Source organism: Lutjanus erythropterus, chromosome 23 (assembly GCF_056507025.1).
Source record: "Lutjanus erythropterus isolate fLutEry1 chromosome 23, fLutEry1.hap2, whole genome shotgun sequence".
In the NCBI taxonomy this organism is placed as follows: domain Eukaryota; kingdom Metazoa; phylum Chordata; class Actinopteri; order Lutjaniformes; family Lutjanidae; genus Lutjanus; species Lutjanus erythropterus.
Window position 1 is genome coordinate 16,030,947 of NC_139339.1, and position 20,686 is coordinate 16,051,632.

At 36.4% G+C, this 20,686-nt stretch overlaps 2 protein-coding genes across 2 annotated transcripts; both read left to right on the forward strand.

Annotated features, from left to right (window-relative positions):
• The first annotated feature begins 1,701 nt into the window (after positions 1 to 1,701).
• On the forward strand, positions 1,702 to 8,616 carry myadma (myeloid associated differentiation marker a). The gene is made up of 2 exons (XM_084712698.1): positions 1,702 to 1,840; positions 6,238 to 8,616. Exon 2 carries the CDS (start codon positions 6,355 to 6,357, stop codon positions 7,204 to 7,206), a length of 852 nt encoding a protein of 283 aa, XP_084568824.1. The 5' UTR covers positions 1,702 to 1,840; positions 6,238 to 6,354; the 3' UTR covers positions 7,207 to 8,616.
• A 1,216-nt stretch (positions 8,617 to 9,832) lies between these two features.
• On the forward strand, positions 9,833 to 16,647 carry LOC146305877 (GTPase IMAP family member 8-like). Its single transcript, XM_084713147.1, has 4 exons — positions 9,833 to 9,967; positions 11,700 to 12,557; positions 14,216 to 14,225; positions 15,087 to 16,647. Exons 1-4 carry the CDS (start codon positions 9,961 to 9,963, stop codon positions 16,075 to 16,077), a joined length of 1,866 nt encoding a protein of 621 aa, XP_084569273.1. The 5' UTR covers positions 9,833 to 9,960; the 3' UTR covers positions 16,078 to 16,647.
• The last annotated feature ends 4,039 nt before the right edge of the window (positions 16,648 to 20,686 follow it).

A 20,686-nucleotide genomic window follows, 5' to 3' on the forward strand; every position in this document is an offset into this window, starting at 1 on the left:
AAAACACTAAAAAGTTAGGTGAAAATGACAAAAACACTGTTGTCTTTATTTAACGCTGTCTTCAAATCTCTATGCAGGATGGATACTTGTAGGACAAGTTACATTTTGAATAATGAGCTTTGTTGACTTTCTAGACAACTTAACAGTGTAATTACATTACTGCAAATGAACATTAATATGAAATTGACATTTAACAACATTCACAAACACCTGTATGCCCAGCTCAACAGTTGGGAAATTGTGTGGCCAAAAGAGAGAAATAACAAATTAAATCCTTATTTCAATAGAACTGTAAAAAAAAAAATAAAATAAAATAAAAATACCACATTTCTATTTAATATATAAAAGAAAATTAAGCTGTTTCGTTTAAGCAAAAATATACAAACTGACAGAAAATCCCTCACAGTGTAACAAACAGTAAAATGATTCTACCTGCCTATGAACTAAATTCAAATTATGGCTCTTTTGACACTAAAGTAAAGTTTACCAACCCCCTGTTAAAACTATTCAACATCTTCTTTCTGGGCTAAATATTTTTCAACAATAACTCAGTCATCTAAATAGAGCAGAATGTAATACACCTATAAAAGCAATGATAACAATGGCAATTTCGATTAAAGCTCTTTCCAACGCATTTTTCTGCCTTTTTGTCAGATTTTTTTTTTTTTTACATTCATAAGTCTATATCGACTGAAAATGTGCTGCAGTTCAAATCACGCCTGATTTTTGCAGAGCTGCATAGAGATATAACAATAAATCATTACCACTACTAATTTATTATCATTAGCAGGAGTTTGTCGTTAGCTAACCTTACTACTGGATGAATCAGCCAAATATTTTTTTGCCCACATTTATGACTGTATATGCTCAAGGACCTCTCATGGTTACAGTGATTCACAATTTTTACATTGCAAAACCTAAACCTGTCTGCTGACTCCTCACTGTTCTTAACTGGCTTTAAGTCATCAACAACTGCTAGGCTAAAAACAAGGTTTATACTAGTCTCTTGTAGTAGTGTATTGTCACATTTTGGCCTTTGTCATGGCACAAAAACAGACACTCATAGAAAAGGTTTGTTCCATTTCAAACCAGAGATTCAGCACATTAATTACATATAATATAAGATAAATAAATCCCTGTTTTGTTAACTTTGCAGTCATCTCTACTATGCCTCTGCACAGTCGCTATATCAGTGCGTAAAGTCAGCTAGTAAACGCATGAGAGATGTAGACTTCATGATAGATTCATTGTAACGCCCTTAATTCTGAACTGATTTTCATCAAATGTGGTTTGAAAAAACCTGAAAAATTGCTCCATGCCAAAACATTAGCCTTCTGAATAGCCATTTCATCTGGGGCTCACAGCTCCACCTAAGAAAAGTTCATTCAGTCTAACTCTTCCATAACTTCCACTATAACTCTTCCATTTGTATTTTAATATATTTGTTTAATTGTATTTTTTCCTTTTCTGTATGAGACACAAGTACAAGCAGTTGCAGGGAAAGTACAAAAAAAGATACAAAACTTTGGCAAAGGTATGTTTCCTATATGCATTCAGTATCCCAGCGTGACGGGAATTTGACACCGACGCACGGCGCGTATCTTTTTTTAAACTGACGTAATATGAAAGACTTGAGTAGAGGAATTGCTATGAGCTTACCGAGGCTGGAGAGGCTTTCAACACTTTACCAAATATGGCCTGTGCGGGGCGTGGGATCCTCTCTGCTGTGAGGTATCGGTGGATGAGAGAGAGGGGGGATGCGCCGCCGAGTACGCACCGTCTACCAGGAACTTTAAACTTATAACTGCAGCATGAAAGACACTTCTGAGACTAGAAACCGGTAAGACCAATATTCAGATTCGTATTTCTTTTCATAAAAGAGCTCGTTTAGAAGTTACCAGCTAGCGTTTATCAGGGTCTATTTTTGGTACAGTTAGGAGCTGATTGCAATGGCTCAACTCTGGGCGCGGTATGTCCGCTATTTGGGACGAAAAACCTCCTTATTGCTTGCTTAGTATGCCACGTATAGTGTGTCTTTTTGACTGAATATGCATTTAAAAGCAAAATGATCTTTCCTGGTTTCACTGTAACGCTACTGTTCCTGCGTTAAAAATTCTGAGTCATACAGAATGTATGAAGATTTCAGTTTTAAAAGCCTTTTTTTCTGTGATCAAGTGTAACATTTAAGCCATATGCATTGATGTTGATATACAGTAGCACCCAGGTTTGCTTATTTTAAGAGCCAACCTGTAGGCATGCTTGGTATGCATACTATCAACTTTAAAAAGCAAACCAAACCCTAACCCTCTGGTTTCCTGTCAGCAGCCGGGGTAAGAAGAGGCCACACACACCACAACCACATCTCTCTCTCAGTATGCTTCGAAAGACTTGGTTTTCTCTTTCAGCTCAGATATTAACCAACATTAGTCTCCCTCAGCAAAGAAACTAAATGACTAAGCATGATCAGTACATTTAAACTCACAGATTTCAGCAGAATCTTAAAAGATAATGCGATAACAAGAGATATTTTTTTTGAATAACTGAGATTTCAGCTGAAAAGAGCTGCATCTCTAAGTCTTAAACTCCAGGCTCGATTCCTGTTATGTCTGAGAAAATGATTAAGTGCTCATTTGGTTTGCTTTGCGAGCTCAGGTTCCTGTGGACGTGCCATTTGCTCCCCAGAGCTGCTTCCTGTGTATAAGTCTCATTACGCAGAACAGGAAGTATGTGGTATTAGAGTTGATGGATAAAAGATTCAATTAAACTGCACTTTTCAGGGTTTGCGCTGGAAAAAACATGAACATCCCCAGACATGTAGAGGAGCAGCAAACCGTGGGTAATATGTAACAACTGTACGTCCAGAAATGAGTGAAGCCTTCCCAACATCAACACTGATTTCAACCTGAATGGATGGGACAATAACGTATAGAAAATGCAATCCCTTGGTTTATTTCTTAGTGCATATCACGCATAACATGCACAGACATAAGACAATGTACTTTTACTTGGTTGCAGAATGTGTTTGCTTTTGCCACCTTCGCAGAGTTATGACCAACTTACCTTAAGACCTGGTTTAAGCACTTTTGGTGCAACTGGTCCCTGAGAATTATCAGATTACATCTTTTTAATGCCATACTATTATTATTATATTGTCTGACACCAAAATAAATAAAAAGCACAAGATTCTTCAGGTTTTGATCAAATTTGGCAGGGAAACACAGTCCCTGTGACCAAAGGTACATTGCCCCACTTCAGTATATTTTGTGAAAGCAGACAGAATTAGTCAGAAGCCTCCTCCTCCTCCTCCCAAAGTGCATTAAACCTGTGGAAATCCCTCCCCTATCTTCTCCTCCCCCTTTTTTTTAACCATGTAGAGTTTTTTTTGGACTTTTCCCTTATTTCACCTTATCTTGTAAATGCGTGGGAATTTGGCTCAGTCTCACCTTTAAACACCATGTGGAACAACTGGACAACTGGCACAGAAACTAAAGATAAAAATGGATCACTGAAATTTGAATGAAACATTTCTGTCTTCAGGTCTGGAAAATGATTGTACAATCAACTGTCATGTCTGTGCTATATCTGTGTTACTCTGTCTCTATGGAAAGATCCTTTATTCTCATGCACGGGGTTAGGTGAAGGGTTGTGCTCTGCATTTTATCACAGAAGATAAATATTATAGCCATCACAGTTTATTATTGGAAACAGGCAGCTGTTCCTCCCTAACAACATATTTTATTGTGATAGGAGACTGGATATCATCTTAGATATTGGATAATTACACTGTGATATCGCATAAGTGTTGACTTTTCCTGGTTTTGAAGGCTTTATTACTGTAATATGCCATTATTTAAAGTCATTTTCTGAATTTACGAGACTGTTCTAGCCTTTCTATTATTTGTCTTTACCCAGTTATTAATTATTTATCAAACATCTCTTAATTAAGTTAATATTTAGTGAAAGCACCAACAGTCATCTCTACAATATTGTCAATATTGTCGATGTTATTCATATATTTATAAGCCCAGCCTTATTGCAACACCTGCCTCACTATATCACTTCTCAAATTTAAATCTAATGCTCAGCAAATCAAATTTCAGGCCTGTTTAACTCAGGTCATGTTAGAAAATGTTTAGAAGGATAAGAGCATTTTGATGCTAAAACATAGTACCAAAAGTTGAGTGTTTGGATAAGGAACACTGCAGGGAAAATACAGAGAGATACAAATACCTAAAAAAAATAAAGAAATAAAGAAATAAAGAAATGGACCCACCCTTTAAACCTTTAACTTTGAATAAACGATTTCTAATTAGCAATAAACTGTGGATGTCTCTGAGGCTCTGTGCTCCTGTTACATCTGACTAAATCTTTATCTCAATGAGATTATCTGATTAAATAAAAGTTATCTATCAGTTTCAAGGGTCTAGATCAGGGATACTCAATTTACTTTGCTCAGGGGCGACTGGATTAACTAAATTAACTTGGTACAAGGATTGGCAGATTAATCAAATATTGTACTGCATTCAGCAATGCATATATAACATATAACAACAATACACTTCTGTGTAATGTCTGTGTCTCTTCAGTTAATAGTTTTCCTCTCCTGCGCAGCTCACTGCCTGCTTCTGCACTTTGCACAGCCTGAAAGGTTATTGCTCAAAGTTACAAACAGACTAATTTACCCCATCATACAAAACTGACAATCTGTCCCTTCTTCCTGGGAAAAACAGCTTATTTTCAGCGTGAATTAGAAAATGGTTGGAGGGACATCAGGTGCCAGATTTGGCACATGGGCCACAAGTTGAGTATCACTCTGGTAGAAGATGTCTGATTGTAAGGCTTTGAACTAAAAACACAAGCACAATTTAAACACTAGAGGGCACCATTATCAAACTGTTTACTCCCTGGAGCTACAAAAGGTGCTTCCGTTTTAGACTGAGGGACTTTCCAGCTCCTTCAAGCTTTAACAGGCAAGCTTACACTTCCTGTACCCTGCACAGGTCACAGCTTGAACAGCCAGCCGTGGTTCCTAACATGTTCATCAGCTTTACACAGCTTAAGTTTGAGACATTGCTGCAACCCATGCAACATTCATCAAAAACATTCCACATACATGAAAGACAGGGTGAGAAAATACTAAGAGTACAATAATAAAACCTAAAACCTACAACTGAAAACTATTAATTGTTAAATTATCAGCTTTGGTGTCTTGCCATTTAGCATTACAGTTTTGTTTGTCATAAAATAAGATGATCATTAATTTGGGCATTTGCGATAAGGTGAGCTTTAGAAAACTATGCAAAAAAAACAACAAAAAAAACATGACACCCTTTGCATGTTTTTGACAGTAACAGTGATGACTGCAATTAAAACTGGACCCTGTAAAACTGATAATTTCTTTGTTATGGACTGTTCATACATAAAGGATGCTTCATTAAGTTAAGGACTATAGCATTTATAAGAAAACAGAACATGTTTAATATTTATTTACAGGTACAATTCAAAAATAAATATTTTCCCCCTAACTATGAATGCCTCTAGATAGTTTTGGTGTGAGTTGCTGAGTTTTGGAGATTTCAGCTGCAAAGACGTTTGTATGTAGTAGAAAATAATTAGTTTATAAAATATACATTATATCGTAGTGAGTTTGTATCATCGTTAATGGTCAAAATTAGTTTGTGAACATCTATGAACATTTGGATGACTGTTATAAAGTTGCAACTGATTATTATAATACCTTTCGTACTTATGTATGTAACTTATATTTTATATATGTTAAATTACTAAAGTTACATTTTAATGTTAATCCAAAGCATGATCTTTCCTTAAACCTACTTAAGTAGTTTTGTGCCTTTGTTTTGACGTTGAGAGAATGAGAATGTATTGTCTATGAACATTATGTGGATATTATTGTAAAGTTGCATCTGTTGTTTATGATTCTTTGGATGTAGATAAAAAAAAATACTGTGTAGGGCATCTATAAACATTACCTTTATGTTTGTCCAAAGTAAAATGACCATAACCATTAATTAACCATTTATTAATGATGGTTATTATAAAATGTCAGGGCTACAGTATTTATAAGCACTACAGCACCATAGGATGTTTATATTTCACTGATATACTCTGGTACTACCTTGCTTGCAAGTTATATCTACACATTTCAAATCTTATCATCTCACCAGACTTTGCTTCAGTGTATTCTGATTACTCTCTTCTTTTGTCATCTTTCTGCAGAATATGTGACAAACATCAACAGACTGTGTGACAAGCAGCCAGCACAAAATCTCAGTATTAACCCTCACTGGACTACAGAAGCCACTTTCATCCCTGGACTGATTGTTATTTCCCATCATGCCACTGATCGTGTTTCCCACCTCCCAGTTGCTATGGGTGCGTGTGGCTGCCTTGCTGTTCACCTGCGTGGCGTTCAGTCTCACGGCACATGGAGCCAATCTGGACCATGGAGGCATGGCTGACTGGTGCATCTTCTGCTGGGTGTTCAGCTTCGCCTGCACCCTGTTGGTGGTTCTGGTGGAGCAGTGCGGCCTCCAGGCCCGAACCCCAGTGTCCTGGACCAACTTCCCCATCACAATTGCCTGCTACGCCGCCCTCTTCTGCCTCTCTGCCTCTGTCATCTTCCCACTTTTCTTCATCAAGGACCAGCCGATGTATGGCGAGGTTCGCACCTATCGCATCGTCTCTACTGTCTTCTCCTGCCTGGCAGCGGTGGCCTACATGGGGGAGGTGAGCCTGACTAAAGCGAGACCAGGAGAGGTGGCGGGTTACATGGCTACAGCTCCAGGCCTGCTGAAGGTGTGCCAGACCTTTGTTGCCTGTATTATCTTCATCCTGGTCAGCAAACCTGTATCGTATAACCAGTATCCAGCGCTGGAGTGGTGCATGGCTGTATACTGCATCTGCTTCATCCTCTCCATGGCTGTGGTGGTGCTGTGCGTGGGCGAGTGCACCGGCTGTCTCCCCATCCCCTTCTCCAAGTTCCTCTCAGCTTACGGGCTCCTGGCAGTTATTATGTACTTGACCGCGACCATCATCTGGCCCGTGTTCCAGTTTGACAAACATTACCGTCATGGAAATTACAATTCATCAAATCTGATCGCTGTGGCGGTGCTCACTGCTCTCAACTTCCTGCTTTACCTCGCTGACCTGGCCTATACTGCCAGACTAGTGTTTGTCACTGCCTGAGGAGGAGAGAGACGAAGAAAGGAGACATACTAAGTGATAAAGAACAGAAATAAAGGGGATAAGTGCTTGAGTGGCTTTGCAGAATCATGTAGCTGATGTTGACCTTCTGACAAAAAATACACAACTCTTCGCTTTTGGTGTAAAATTGACCCAACCTAAGTCCCACCCTTTTTTGCACTGTACTCCAATAACATTTGTGCAAACTCAGCATCCAGTCGAACCTCAGCTAACTTTCTCATTTCCTGTTTCTTGTACATAGATATGCTATGTGCAAGGTTAGTTATGCTGTAAAGCAAACAAAATTTTGAAGATGGTGTAAAGATGTTCCTGGGAGAACTATAAAAGTGACAAGTCACATCTTACTCAGCTAATATTAGCAAAATGCTAGCTAGCTAGATAGCTAAAGATTGATGCAGATTATCCAGCTAATTAGCTAGTGTTTTGGTAACATTAGCTTTCACGTGTAGCTTAACTAAGTAGCTAATGATTTATGTGACTATCTAGCTAGTTAGTTAGCATTTTGCTTACATTAGTCTATTAGCTAGTTAATGATTTTTGCTTATTATCTAGCTAGGTAGCTAGTGTTTTGCTAACATAAACTAATTTGAGAGGTGAATATAGGCTACTTCACATCACTTTTACCAGTCCCCCCGCAACATCTTTCAACCATCTGTTAACCATCTTGGTTTTCTTTTCAATATAGATGAACTAAACATGTGACATATTTACAGGGAAGGAGAAAGCTGGCCAAGGTTCCAAAAAAGGCGGGAAGTGTCAATTGCAAAATGCTGAAATGAAATGTCCTGTTGATACAAGAAAAGTCAAACAAAAACTCACAGTATCTATGTTTATATATGCCCAGATATCTGCAATGACAGTATTTAACCTTTAATGTGAAGTGGCCTGTGCTCAAATGTTAAACACAATGGTGTGACCGAAACAAAGTCAGCTTGTCGTGCTGTTAAAATAAAATGAAGTCATCACACTGGAACACAGGTGAACAGCAGAAGAGACTTTTTAAAGTGTGCAGAAATGTATTTGCTGTATCTGAGACACACAGGCACTCTGTTCGGTGATGGGGAAGCTTCTTTTACAATACTTCGACACTCTCATCACAACTTAACAGAGATTTGCTCAATATATTTTTTATTATCTTTTGTTAATAAACTTTCCTTTTGTCTTGATAAAGTATCAGCATTGAAACATTTGAAAGAAATACTTAAAGCAAGCTTTTAGTTAAACCAATAAATATTATATTTTTAAAGCACCGCTGATAGAATGTGTTTTGTGCTGTGATTGTGATTTACACCGTGTGCTGAAGCTTTCATACTGTAGTTAAAAAAACAACATGCCTTTGTTTCTCCCTGTTTCACCTTGTAATCACTAAGGAAATAAAGTGGGTGGCAAAAATGTTTTTTTTTCTGTGACATTGTGGAGTTAAAGGGATACTTTTTATTTTTTAAAGTGTTGTTGTATGAGGCACTTATTGATAGTCAGTGTATTACCTACAGCAGATACAGTGGTAGATTGGAGAAGCAGCAGGAGAACCAGTGTAGGAAGCTGAACAATGTATTGTTGTGGACAGGGTCACCAACAAAACTATGAAATATGAGCCCATACATTTTTTTTAGATAAATGTTCCAGATTCTACCTTTAAGTGTATTTTATATTTAGAATGTTTGCACTACTTTCTTATAGCCTTTTTTATAGCATTATAGACATATAAACCAAATATCACTCCCTTCAAAAGTACCAGACTGTTCAAACTAACCCATTAAAACACACAAGTTGCAGAAAAACACTAACAGATCAAGGCAAATTACTACAAACTCAATTCAAAATCCCTTAAAGCTTATTCTTTAAAGAACCAGTGTGGAGAATTTAGTGGCATCTAGTGGTGAACTTGCAAATTTCAAACACCTTATCTTCCCTTACAGGCGTATAGGAGAACCTACAGTGGCCATGAAACTAGTGAAGAATGTTACTAGACAACATCAAGAGCCAGTGTTTGGTTTGTCCATGCTGGGATACTGTAGAAACATGGTGGTGTCTATGGAAGAGAAGTCTGTCCTCTGTAGATATAAATAGCTAATTCTTAGACACACAATTAGGTGATTATACACTAATGAAAACATACTTATGAATTTTGTATTCAACTTCTGCCAGTAAATCCTTACACACTGGACCTTTAAAAGGAGTACCAGACATGCACATTAGAGAGTTTATGAACAGGGATGTCTAAATTATCAAGAGTGTTCCTGACAAGTACATGTAAAACAACCTATTATTGATTGTGATCAGGAAAATGTCAAGAGGGAGATTTGCTTGGTTTGACAAAGACTGCATCAGCAGCAGCAGCTGGTGGGCATTAGAAGCAGTCAGGAACGTCTGCTGCAGCCACTCCTGTCTGGTTTGATCATCTATGAAACAAACAGTCCCGAAATCAGACTTTGATTCATCAGACAAATATTGCTAAATTCTGATTGGTGCAGTATATGACATCTCACTTAACCTCACATATTACCTCACAAATCGTGTTATATTTCTGTTCAGTGAAGTGAGGCATGCAAAATGGATGTGCATGACAATGCCTACAATTTGACTTTATTTGGACTTTGTCCTCTGTGCAACAAGTAAGGGAGTGGAAATGCTGTCGAAGCTGTCGAGTAGATACAGGAAACATATTCACAAACGCTCTGGCAGTCTTGTCATTCCAACTGGTTGTCGCTCTCTGGTAACTTCACTTTTGACAATATGGGCGGTAAGTTCATTTCTTTCTGTTACATCTGTCAGGGCTGTACACTGCACTTTATGTTGCAAGATGCTGAAATTTAAATAATAGCTGATTTTTTGAAAATCATTTCTAACAGCAAGGAGCTGATAAACGTACATAGCTGTCATGTATCTGCTTCACTTTATAATACAGCTCATGATTTATAGTGTAATTCTGTGGTATGAATCAAGTACCAGTAAAATATTCATCGGTTCCTTCTGGCACATAAATGTAGGTACAGTGGAAGATACTACGAATATGGTGAACAAGGGAGTAACAATTGGGCATTTAAGAATTGTATGATAAAACAAAAACCATAAAGCAAAACATGGCTGCCATGTATACAGGACAAAGGCAATCTAAAGACCATAGACTAGTTGGCTAAATTGTCTCTGCAGTAGTCCAGCATTTACTGGGAAAACAAAACTGATGTGAGGGAATAATGGTGTTATCAGTGCTGATATGCAGAGCCTATAAAAGTTAAATCACACTGTAATTACCATGTGCAAAGAGCAAAAGCATTTGTTTAATTGTGCTGTAATCCAAAGTCCATAAACTGATTGAATTGTCTCTGCAAAACTGCTCTCTTGGATGCCTCTGTGGTCGACAAAACTTGACTTGAGTGGCATTCTCAGGGAGAAAACATGATGAAATACTATTATTGCCATATACAGAAGATAGAACATTTGTTGTGCCTAAAATTGTTATTATATTATTAATATTTGATAGTTCAATGTGTGTTTTTTTCAACTACAGATGTTTCGTACATCATATGCAGATGATGCCCTTTCTTTCACTAGTCTGCCACTGGTGGGCTATATATATAATGCACATGAACCAAATCAGTGTGCATCACAATAACAGAACAAAACTGACAGAAAAAACCAAAAATACACACATAAGGGACAACATTTCAATGAGGAATTAAAAAACAAGGAGAATCATAAAAATATTTTTAGATTACTTGGCACACTTATTAAAAAAAATCCTCCTGACAATATGCACTGCTGAGAGAGTGAAACTTGTGGTTGGCTGACAGTTTCAGCTCTTTGTGTTTTAGCTGCACACAGAGCCATGCAACAGCATGACAGGCTGTAGACTTTAAAAACACAGTCTCAAAATCAGTATTTTTTTTAACTTTTCTGCCTAAGACACATCAAAGGACAAGCCAAAATCTCAGGGCACACTTGTATTCATATCCATGCAAAATACCCGATAACCAATCTAACCAATGGAGACAATAAATACTAGCCAATCTCACACACACTAATTCCCACCATCAGGCAACTGCACAAATGGTGAAAACTAAGTTTCATTTTGACTGAAGGTTGTTGCCTCTGAATTGAGAAATAAGTGCATATATAATACTGATATAGTAATTTATTTAACTTTTGTATACTTTTATGCTGCGATTATAATGTATGGTTGTCAAAAATCCAAAGGCACACCTGGACTTGCCTCACAGAATCACAATCTACACACTCATCGTTGGAGGCCACTAAAATCTTCACACTGGCCTTTAATATGCCTGTGAGCCTCTTTTTACGTATTGACACCATCCTTCATTCTCTTAATATGTTAATACAATATTTTATAAGTTCTGACAACTTTCCTTTTTCATTGTGATTTTTTGACTCATGAGGATTTTTATTGTAATTGAGCTCATATCAACCAAAATACAAAATGTGCAGTATTATTGATGGACATTATTCTCTTTCAGGGTCAGAGCCAATAAGAATTGTCATTGTGGGCAAAACTGGATCTGGGAAAAGCAGCCTGGCTAATACCATATTTAGAGAGGAACGGTTCAAGGTTGGCCACACTCTCAAATCTGAAACAAGTGAATGTAAAGCAGAAACTGGATCTGTCAAAGGAAGAAGCATCACACTGATCGACACTCCTGGTTTCTTTGACACAAAAACATCCTCAGATGTTTTGAAGTGTGAGATAGTGAGGTGTATCACAGAGTGTGCTCTTGGGCCTCATGCTTTTCTCATTGTGCTTAAAGTGGAGAATTTCACAGAGCATGAGCAGGCTGTCATCGACAAAATACGCCAGTGCTTTTCTGAGGAAGCTTTCAAATATGCAACAGTTCTCCTTACTCATGGTGACCAACTCCCTGACGGACTGACAGTTGAAAAACTGATTAGCCAAAATAAGCCTTTGACTGATCTGGTGGATAAGTGTGGAGGCCGGTGCCACATCATCGATAATAAATACTGGAATGAAAAGCCAAAGAATAAATTCAGGAGCAACCAGTTCCAGGTGAAGGAGCTACTGAAGTCCATAGACAAGATGATGGAGATAAACAATGGAAGCTGCTACACCAATTACATGCTGCAAGAAGTGGAGAGAGAAATACAAGAAGAGATGGAGCTGATTAGAAAGTCATCACCAAACATGTCAAAGGAAGAGATCAGAAAGCTGGCTAGGGAGAGAATATTTGAGAGGCATTTGATGAAATGGGCAGGTTTTAGAACAGATATGTTGTTAGCACTTCTTTTTGGTGCAGCAGCATCAGGGCCACCTGCTGCACTTAACACAGTGGTCTCAGATTTTGTAAATTTTTTTACAAAACGTCAGTAGAAGACACACCACAGGAAGCAGGAAAGAGAGCAGCAGAGTTTAAAGAGAGAAGGTAACTGGAGGCCTGTCTGTTTAAGAGAAAGCAAATGATGTTTTGAACAGACTATCACAGTCAAAGTTAATACCTATATTAAATCGTGACGATTGAAGAAAGTGGAGAGAATCAATCATTAAAAAGTCATATCTCCCTTATGATTAAATAAAAATCTTGTTCTTGACAAGCTTCAGCCTGCTGATTATGTTTATTCATATGTAAAATGTACTGGGTTGTACTTCTTGTCTGAGCTGCAAAGTTTAGTCATTTTTATCTGTTTCATGACCTAAACACAGTGTTGGTTTGATGAGTTGTTTATTGTGTTTACTGTAAACCACAAATGTAAAACATTTTTAACAACAGTAATAGTGAATATCTTTTCTTTAATCATATGATTGTACACTGTTGGTTGTATTTCTGTCTCCTCTTAACATATTGATCACTGTTTCCTGCAGAAGCTGACCAGAAAATATCACTTAATATATGTATAATGTAATTTTGTTAGACAGTATCCTGCAAAAAAAATGTTCTTCTAAGTGGATTGTATTGCATGATCAAATATGAAAAATCAATCAATTAAAGCCTATGAAAACATGTTTTGTTTTGTTTTGTTTTTTTACTTTGTATGATAATCAGTTTGTGAATGGTGCACTGAGATAACTGAAATAAAAACTGAAATATGTTCATCAAAAATTATTGTACAGAGTGAAATAATATAAGAGTGTACAGCCCCGCTAGCAGCTCTGTGAGGCTGTATGGAGGCTCAGCTAATGTCAGCATGATAACATCCTCACAATGATGAATGTAATCTTAACACCTTCATTTATCTTAATTTAGTGTGTTAGCATTTGATAGTTAGTACAAAACATAAAATACAGTTGAAGCTGATGTCATTGGTCAAATGTCATTAGATTTGCAGGTATTTGGTTGTAAAGCAAACTGTTACACATTTGAATTTCAACCTGATGATGGCGCTTTATTAAAAGTCAGAGGATCATCAAAGTCATTAGTGTTTATTTTCTTGGCAACATTGATATCGTTACCAAATTTCATGGTAACTCATCCAGGAATTGACACCAAACGAGAGATCAATCTCACAGTGGAACTAGATGTAAAACTCAGTGATTGCCAAATTTCATGGAAATCCATCTGGAAGTTGTTGAAATATTGAGTTTGGACCAAATTGGTGGACTGACCTGCAGACCTACAGATCATCCCTCCATCTTTGCAGTAAATGAGAACACAAACTGTGAAATGCTTTGAGAAAATGCCTGCTAACAGTTGATGTAATGTTTGGACGTCTGATGTTAGTCTCATGTAGGGTGACCAGATGAGAATGGATGAAAATCAAGACAGGGGAGTTGGAGGTGAGCGTGTCATGTTAGAGGGATTAAAATATATAAAATCATTTAAAATTAAAATCATTGGTCTTCATTCATGTTATGTTTGAATGTCTGATGGCAGACTGTTAACTCTTGTTAAGACTCCCAAATCCCCTCACTCCTAAAATAGAAAGTGAAAGTGAAACTGGAATAAAAACTGCGTCAGAGCACAGGACAAGAGACACACAGGACTGTCAGTACATCCAGTGACTCCTCACTAATTTCTCTTTTAAGAACATGGAGGGTAAGTTAAGATTATTTCTTACCTTTATTATACTTTTATTAACACTGCTCACTGTATTTCATCTCTCTTTTGTCTGCATGCCTGAATTTTTCATCCCTAGTTTCAACTAGACTCTGTGGCAGATGGGTAAATGTGTTGGTCGGAGGTAGAAATAAATCTCTAGAAACAAAATATACACAGATTTAGTGTTTGTGAGTGTTCATCTTTGTAGGTAGAGTCATTTCTGTCAAAAATCTATGAATATCATCCATAAGTATCAGTGTTTTACTTTCAGTCATGCTCAATATTCCTTAATGGAGGTAAGGATTTCTATTCAGTGTGGCTATTAAAACATTTAAAAGTTATCCTCACAAAGATTATGATTAAGATGACTTTTTTTGACCTCTTGAACTGACACTCATCATGGAGGCCTCTTACTGTAGAGATTAGATATGAGAAATGTTCTTGATTATTAAAGGACCAGTGTGTAAAAATATGGCAGAAATGGAACATATTCATGCGTATTTTCATTAGTGTATAGGAATCACTGAGTTTTTGCTACTTCAGAATGAGCCATTTTCCACAGAGGCTGCCATGTTGCACCGCCATGTTTCTATACAGTAGCCCAGAAGGGACAAACCAAACGCTAGCTCTAGATACAGCCTTTCACAAATTTTCACAATCTACAAGCTCATGGTTAGATACCACTAAACCCTTCACACTGATCCGTTAATATGCTTGTAGGCCTCTTTTTACGTATTGACACCATCCTTCATTCTCCTAATATGTAAATACAGTATTTTATAAATTCTGACAACTTTCCTTTTTCATTGTGATTTTTTGACTCATGAGGATTTTTATTGTAATTGAGCTCATATGAAGACAACCAAAATACAAAATGTGCAGTATTATTGATGGACATTATTCTCTTTCAGGGTCAGAACCAATAAGAATTGTCATTGTGGGCAAAACTGGAGCTGGGAAAAGCAGCCTGGTTAACACCATATTTAGAGAGGAACAGTTCAAGGTTGGCCACACTGTCGAATCTGAAACAAGTGAATGTAAAGCAGAAACCAGATCTGTCAATGGAAGAAGCATCACACTGATCGACACTCCTGGTTTCTTTGACACAAAAACATCTGAGGATGTTTTGAAGGGTGAGATAGTGAGGTGTATCACAGAGTGCGCTCCTGGGCCTCATGCTTTTCTCATTGTGCTTAAAGTGGAGAAATATACAGAGCATGAGCAGGCTGTCATCAACAAAATATGTGAGTACTTTTCTGAAGAAGCTTTCAAATATGCAACAGTTCTCTTAACTCATGGTGACCAACTCCCTGAAGGATGGACAGTTGAAAAACTGATTAGCCAAAATAAGCCTTTGACTGATGTGGTGAAGAAGTGTGGAGGCCGGTGCCACATCATCGATAATAAATACTGGAATGAAAAGCCAGAGAGTGAATTCAGGAGCAACCAGTTCCAGGTGAAGGAGCTACTGAAGTCCATGGACAAGATGGTGGAGATAAACAATGGAAGCTGCTACACCAATGACATGCTGCAAGAAGTGGAGAGAGAAATACAAAAAGAGATGGAGCTCATTAGAGAGTCATCACCAAACATGTCAAAGGAAGAGATCAGAAAGCTGGCTAAGGAGAGAATATTTGTAAAGCGTTTGATGAAATGGGCAGGCTTTAGACCAAATATGTTGTTAGCACTTCTTTTTGGTGCAGCATTAGTACCTGGGCTAGGGTCAGCTATGGTGCTTTACACAGTGGGAGCGATGATATCAAGTGTTAGAAGATATTTTACATCTAAGAATGAAGATACACCACAGGAAACAGCAAAGAGTGCAGCAGAGGTTAGAAAAAGAAGGTAACTGGAGGCCTGTGTGTTTGAGAGAAAACAAATGATGTTTTGAACAGACTGTCACAGTCAAAGTTAAAACCTATCATGAGTTGTGACAAAAGAAGAAAGTGGAGAGAATCAATCATTAAAAAGTCATATCTCCCTTATGATTAAATAAAAATCTTGTTCTTGACAATCTTCAGCCTGCTGATTATGTTTATTCATATGTAAAATGTACTGGGTTGTACTTCTTGTCTGAGCTGCAAAGTTTAGTCATTTTTATCTGTTTCATGATCTAAACACAGTGTTGGTTTGATGAGTTGTTTATTGTGTTTACTGTAAACCACAAATGTAAAACATTTTTAACCACAATAATAGAGAATATCTTTTCTTTAATCATATGATTGTACACTGTTGGTTGTATTTCTGTCTCCTCTTAAAACATTGATCACCGTTTCCTGCAGAAGCTGACCAGAAAATATCACTTAATATATGTATAATATAATTTTGTTAGACAGTATCCTGCAAAAAAAATGTTCTTCTAAGTGGATTGTATTGCATGATCAAATATGAAAAATCAATAAATTGAAGCCTATGAAAACATGTTTTGTTTTTTTGTTTTTACTTTGTATGGTAATCAGTTTGTGAATGGTGCACTGAGAAAACTGAAATAAAAACTATGAGATGAGATATGTTATATCTTCATCAAAAATTACTGTAAAAAGTGAAATAAGATAATATTCTACAGTCATACTAGCAGCTCTGTGAGGCTGTATGAAGGCTCAGCTAATGTCAGCATGATAACATCCTCACAATGATGAATGTAATGTTAACATGTTCATTTATCTTAATTTAGTGTGTTAGCATTTGATAGTTAGTTAGTACAAAACAAAAAGAGGTAATAAACTCCTTGATTTTCCCAAACCCCCTGCTTCATCATCTCCATGGTGGTGGTGCTGTGTGAGAGTGAGCTGCCTCCCCATCCTCTCCTCCAAGTTCCTGTCAGTTTACAGGTTCCTGGTGGTCATCATCTACTTCACCATGACCATCATCTGGCCCATGTTACAGTTTGACAAACACTATCAGGATGTAGGTCATCAAAACTGATCACTGTGTCGGTGCTCACTGCCCTCAACTTCCTGCTTCTTGTGCAACAGATGGGCTCTCTCATCACAACCCAACAAAGATTTGTTCTTTTTTTTTCTTTGTATTTTTTGTTTGTAAGGTTTTGGGGGAAACAAAATATATACTACTTGATAGCAAAGAATCGGTGTCAGAACCATTTGACAGACAGAATCTGAGCAAACAAAGTTTTTAGTTAGACTCATATTAAATATTTTATTTTTAATATGAGTAAGTCTGCCCAGTGATGGTGATTCTAGTTCTGTCAGTTTGAGGTCTGACCAGAGGCTCCTTTGACTCTGCAACTCATTTCCAAACCAGAGACATGAATGTCATTCAGAGATAATGCTGTTCTCTGGTGATATTTAAAGAGAGGACTTTGTTTCTACTGTAGGCAGACAGGTGATGTCTTCCCACACTGAATTCCTCCAACCATGACACTATCTCCTTCACAAACAGGAATTCCAGGCAAACTCACACAGTAAGGTCAAGTTGTGACATTTCTATAACTTTATATTATGTTATTTCGCTGTTTCCTCGCTGTGACCTTCCAAGGGACTACAGAGGCAAATTGACTCATCTGTTATGGTGCATCAAATGGTGACAATTAATTTATATATATATATATATATTATTCTGTTTATGACAACTGATTTCCACGCTGCCAGCATTTTGATCCATATAAAAATGAAAATATAGTATGTGAATGTCAAAAATGATTTGATTGTACCGGCCATTTACTCTCTTCTGCAGGTTAACTTTACAGTGTTAATCTGTTGTATGAATCACGTACTAATAACATACATCAGTTCTTTCTGGCACTTAAATATAGACAGCTTTTTTTTTCAATACTGGGTACCTACAGGATACAATATGTGGAAACAAAAATGTGTTTGGGAATAATATTAAACATTTCTGCTGATCCAATACAATAATACTTAAGAGCAAAAGTATTTGTTTTGGTGTATTGTAATCCAAAGTGCATAAACTCATTGGCTAAATTGCCTGTGCATTAAATTATATTTAACCTGTTGAGGCTCCTATGAGTAAATTGTTGTACTTCATAACTGACTGAAAAATAGTATGAAAAAAACAGCAAAAGTGAAAGTAATAAAAATAAAGAAAAACCATTGAATGAGAAGGTGTGTCCAAACTTTTGACTGGTACTGTATATCAATATTAAAAAATAATATAGTGAAATAAGGTGCTTCCACACTCATAACTACCCAAAACACTATTAAACACAACAGCATGACTATTGTCCAACAAGAAGAAGTGGTCTGTTTAGAGGGAAATAGACCAAACCAGCTTTGCTGTCCTTAGAGATTTGGTTCTAGCACTACTAAAAATCAACCCTTCATCATTACAAGAAATGAGAGGAAAGCCATTACTCAAATGTGGCCAACTGCAAAAATAATATGATAATATAATATGAGTTTGAGGTCCTCTTAATCTATTAATCAGCTACAAGTTAGTCTTGACCATTTTACTTGTTCAATATTTGCATTATTCCAATTTAACATAGAACATTACTAAAGTATATCATTTATTTGTAGATTTCTTACATTTTCTTACATTAGTGTGTAGCTATCCCCACTTTTCCTTGAATAAAAGTTAAATGTATATTTTAAAACCTTTTATTTGTCCATTTCTATTTCCAAAAATTTCCACATGAACACAAATGCTGAGTAATGCTGCATGTAATTGTTCATGTTATGTTTGAATGTCTGATGGCAGACTGTTAACTCTTGTTTGATCTCAAGAGACGTAATAAGACTCTCAAAAGCTCCTCAAACAGCAAGTGAAAGTGAAGCTAGATTAAAAACTGCGTCAGAGCACAGGACAAGAGACACACAGGACAGTCAGTACATCCAGTGACTCCTCACTAATTTCTCTAACAACAACATGGACAGTAAGTTAAGATTATTTCTTATCTTTATTATACTTTTATTAACACTGCTCACTGTATTTCATCTCTGTTTTGTCTGCATGCCTGAATTTTTCATCCCTAGTTTCAACTAGACTCGGTGGCAGATGGGTAAATGTGTTGGACGGGGGTAGAAAAAAATCTCTCTAGAAATAAAATATACACAAATTTAGTGTTTGTGAGTAAATGTATTTGATGAAAAAGAGTCATAAATGTGTTGCTATGTTCTCATAATGAGATTTTTATTAAAATTAAAACATGTGATTGAATATTTCTGTAATCGTGGTTATACCATGAGACAAAATGGACGTGTGAAAACATGCACAGTTTTTTTTTTTTTTGCATTGTGTGCAGAGAGGAAGTTAATGTGTTTTTTTGTTTGTTTTTTTTTTTAACTCAGAGACTATACAGGAAACACATTCACAAACACTAATTTACATCACAACATTAAATAAAATACATTAACCAAAAACAATGACAAATATTGTCCAGAAGTCTTCAAAGGCACTGCCTTAGGCATAAAAAATATTCTCAAATAACATGAAATAAAATAAACACAGATTTAGTGTTTGTGAGTGTTCATCTTTGTGAGTAGAGTCATTTCTGTCATATAAAGTTAATCTGTAATCTGGGCACACATTCAGGCTAAATTTCAGTCCATGACACTGGCTGATCATAAGTTGGCCTACATATAATTTTATCTGATCATTCCAACATTTGGTTAATGTTCAGCCTAAAGAAACATGAAAACAGCACAAATCAAGAGAAAGAGAGACAGGGAGGAGCCGAGACAGAAAGAGAGGGTGAGACAGAGCGACTTCACAGAAATGGAAACCTAAATGACCAAAAAACACAACACAACTCTGCACTATATGTCAGCAGCCTCTAGATGGCGGCACAGAACAGCATTAGTTGGAAGAGAAATCATGGCCACACGACAATATTATATTTCCTTTAACAACAGATGAGAGTAGAGCAAAGGAAATGCAGCTGAGGAGATGTGAAGGTGGAAAAATCTGTGAATCTCATCCATAAGTATCAGTGTTTTACTTTCAGTCATGCTCACTATTCTTTAATGGAGCTACAGATTTCTATTCAGTGTGTCCATGATCATTATTTTCATGATGTTAAGCTTTACAGCAAGGCCTGTAAACGTATTTGATGAAAAAGAGTCATTAATGTGTTGCTATGTTCTCATAATGAGGTTTTTTATTAAAATTAAAACATGTGATTGAATATTTCTGTAATGGTGGTTATACCATGAGACAAAATGGACAAAAACATGCACAGTTTGTTTTATATATATATATATATGTATATATACATATGTATATATATATATATATATATATATATATATATATATATATATATATATATATATATATATATATATATATATTTATATATATACATATATATATATATATATATATATATATATATATATATATATATATATATATATTTATATATATATATGTATATGGATATATATACGAAAACGAATGCAAAAGGAAAATGCTGCAAATACAGACATGCGCTAAGTATGTTACATATACAGAAACATGTTGCAAATAGGAAAAATGCA

Bases quoted from the DNA above. Each gene is read 5' to 3' on its own strand.
- myadma (XM_084712698.1), top strand. From the start codon at position 6,355: ATGCCACTGATCGTGTTTCCCACCTCCCAGTTGCTATGGGTGCGTGTG.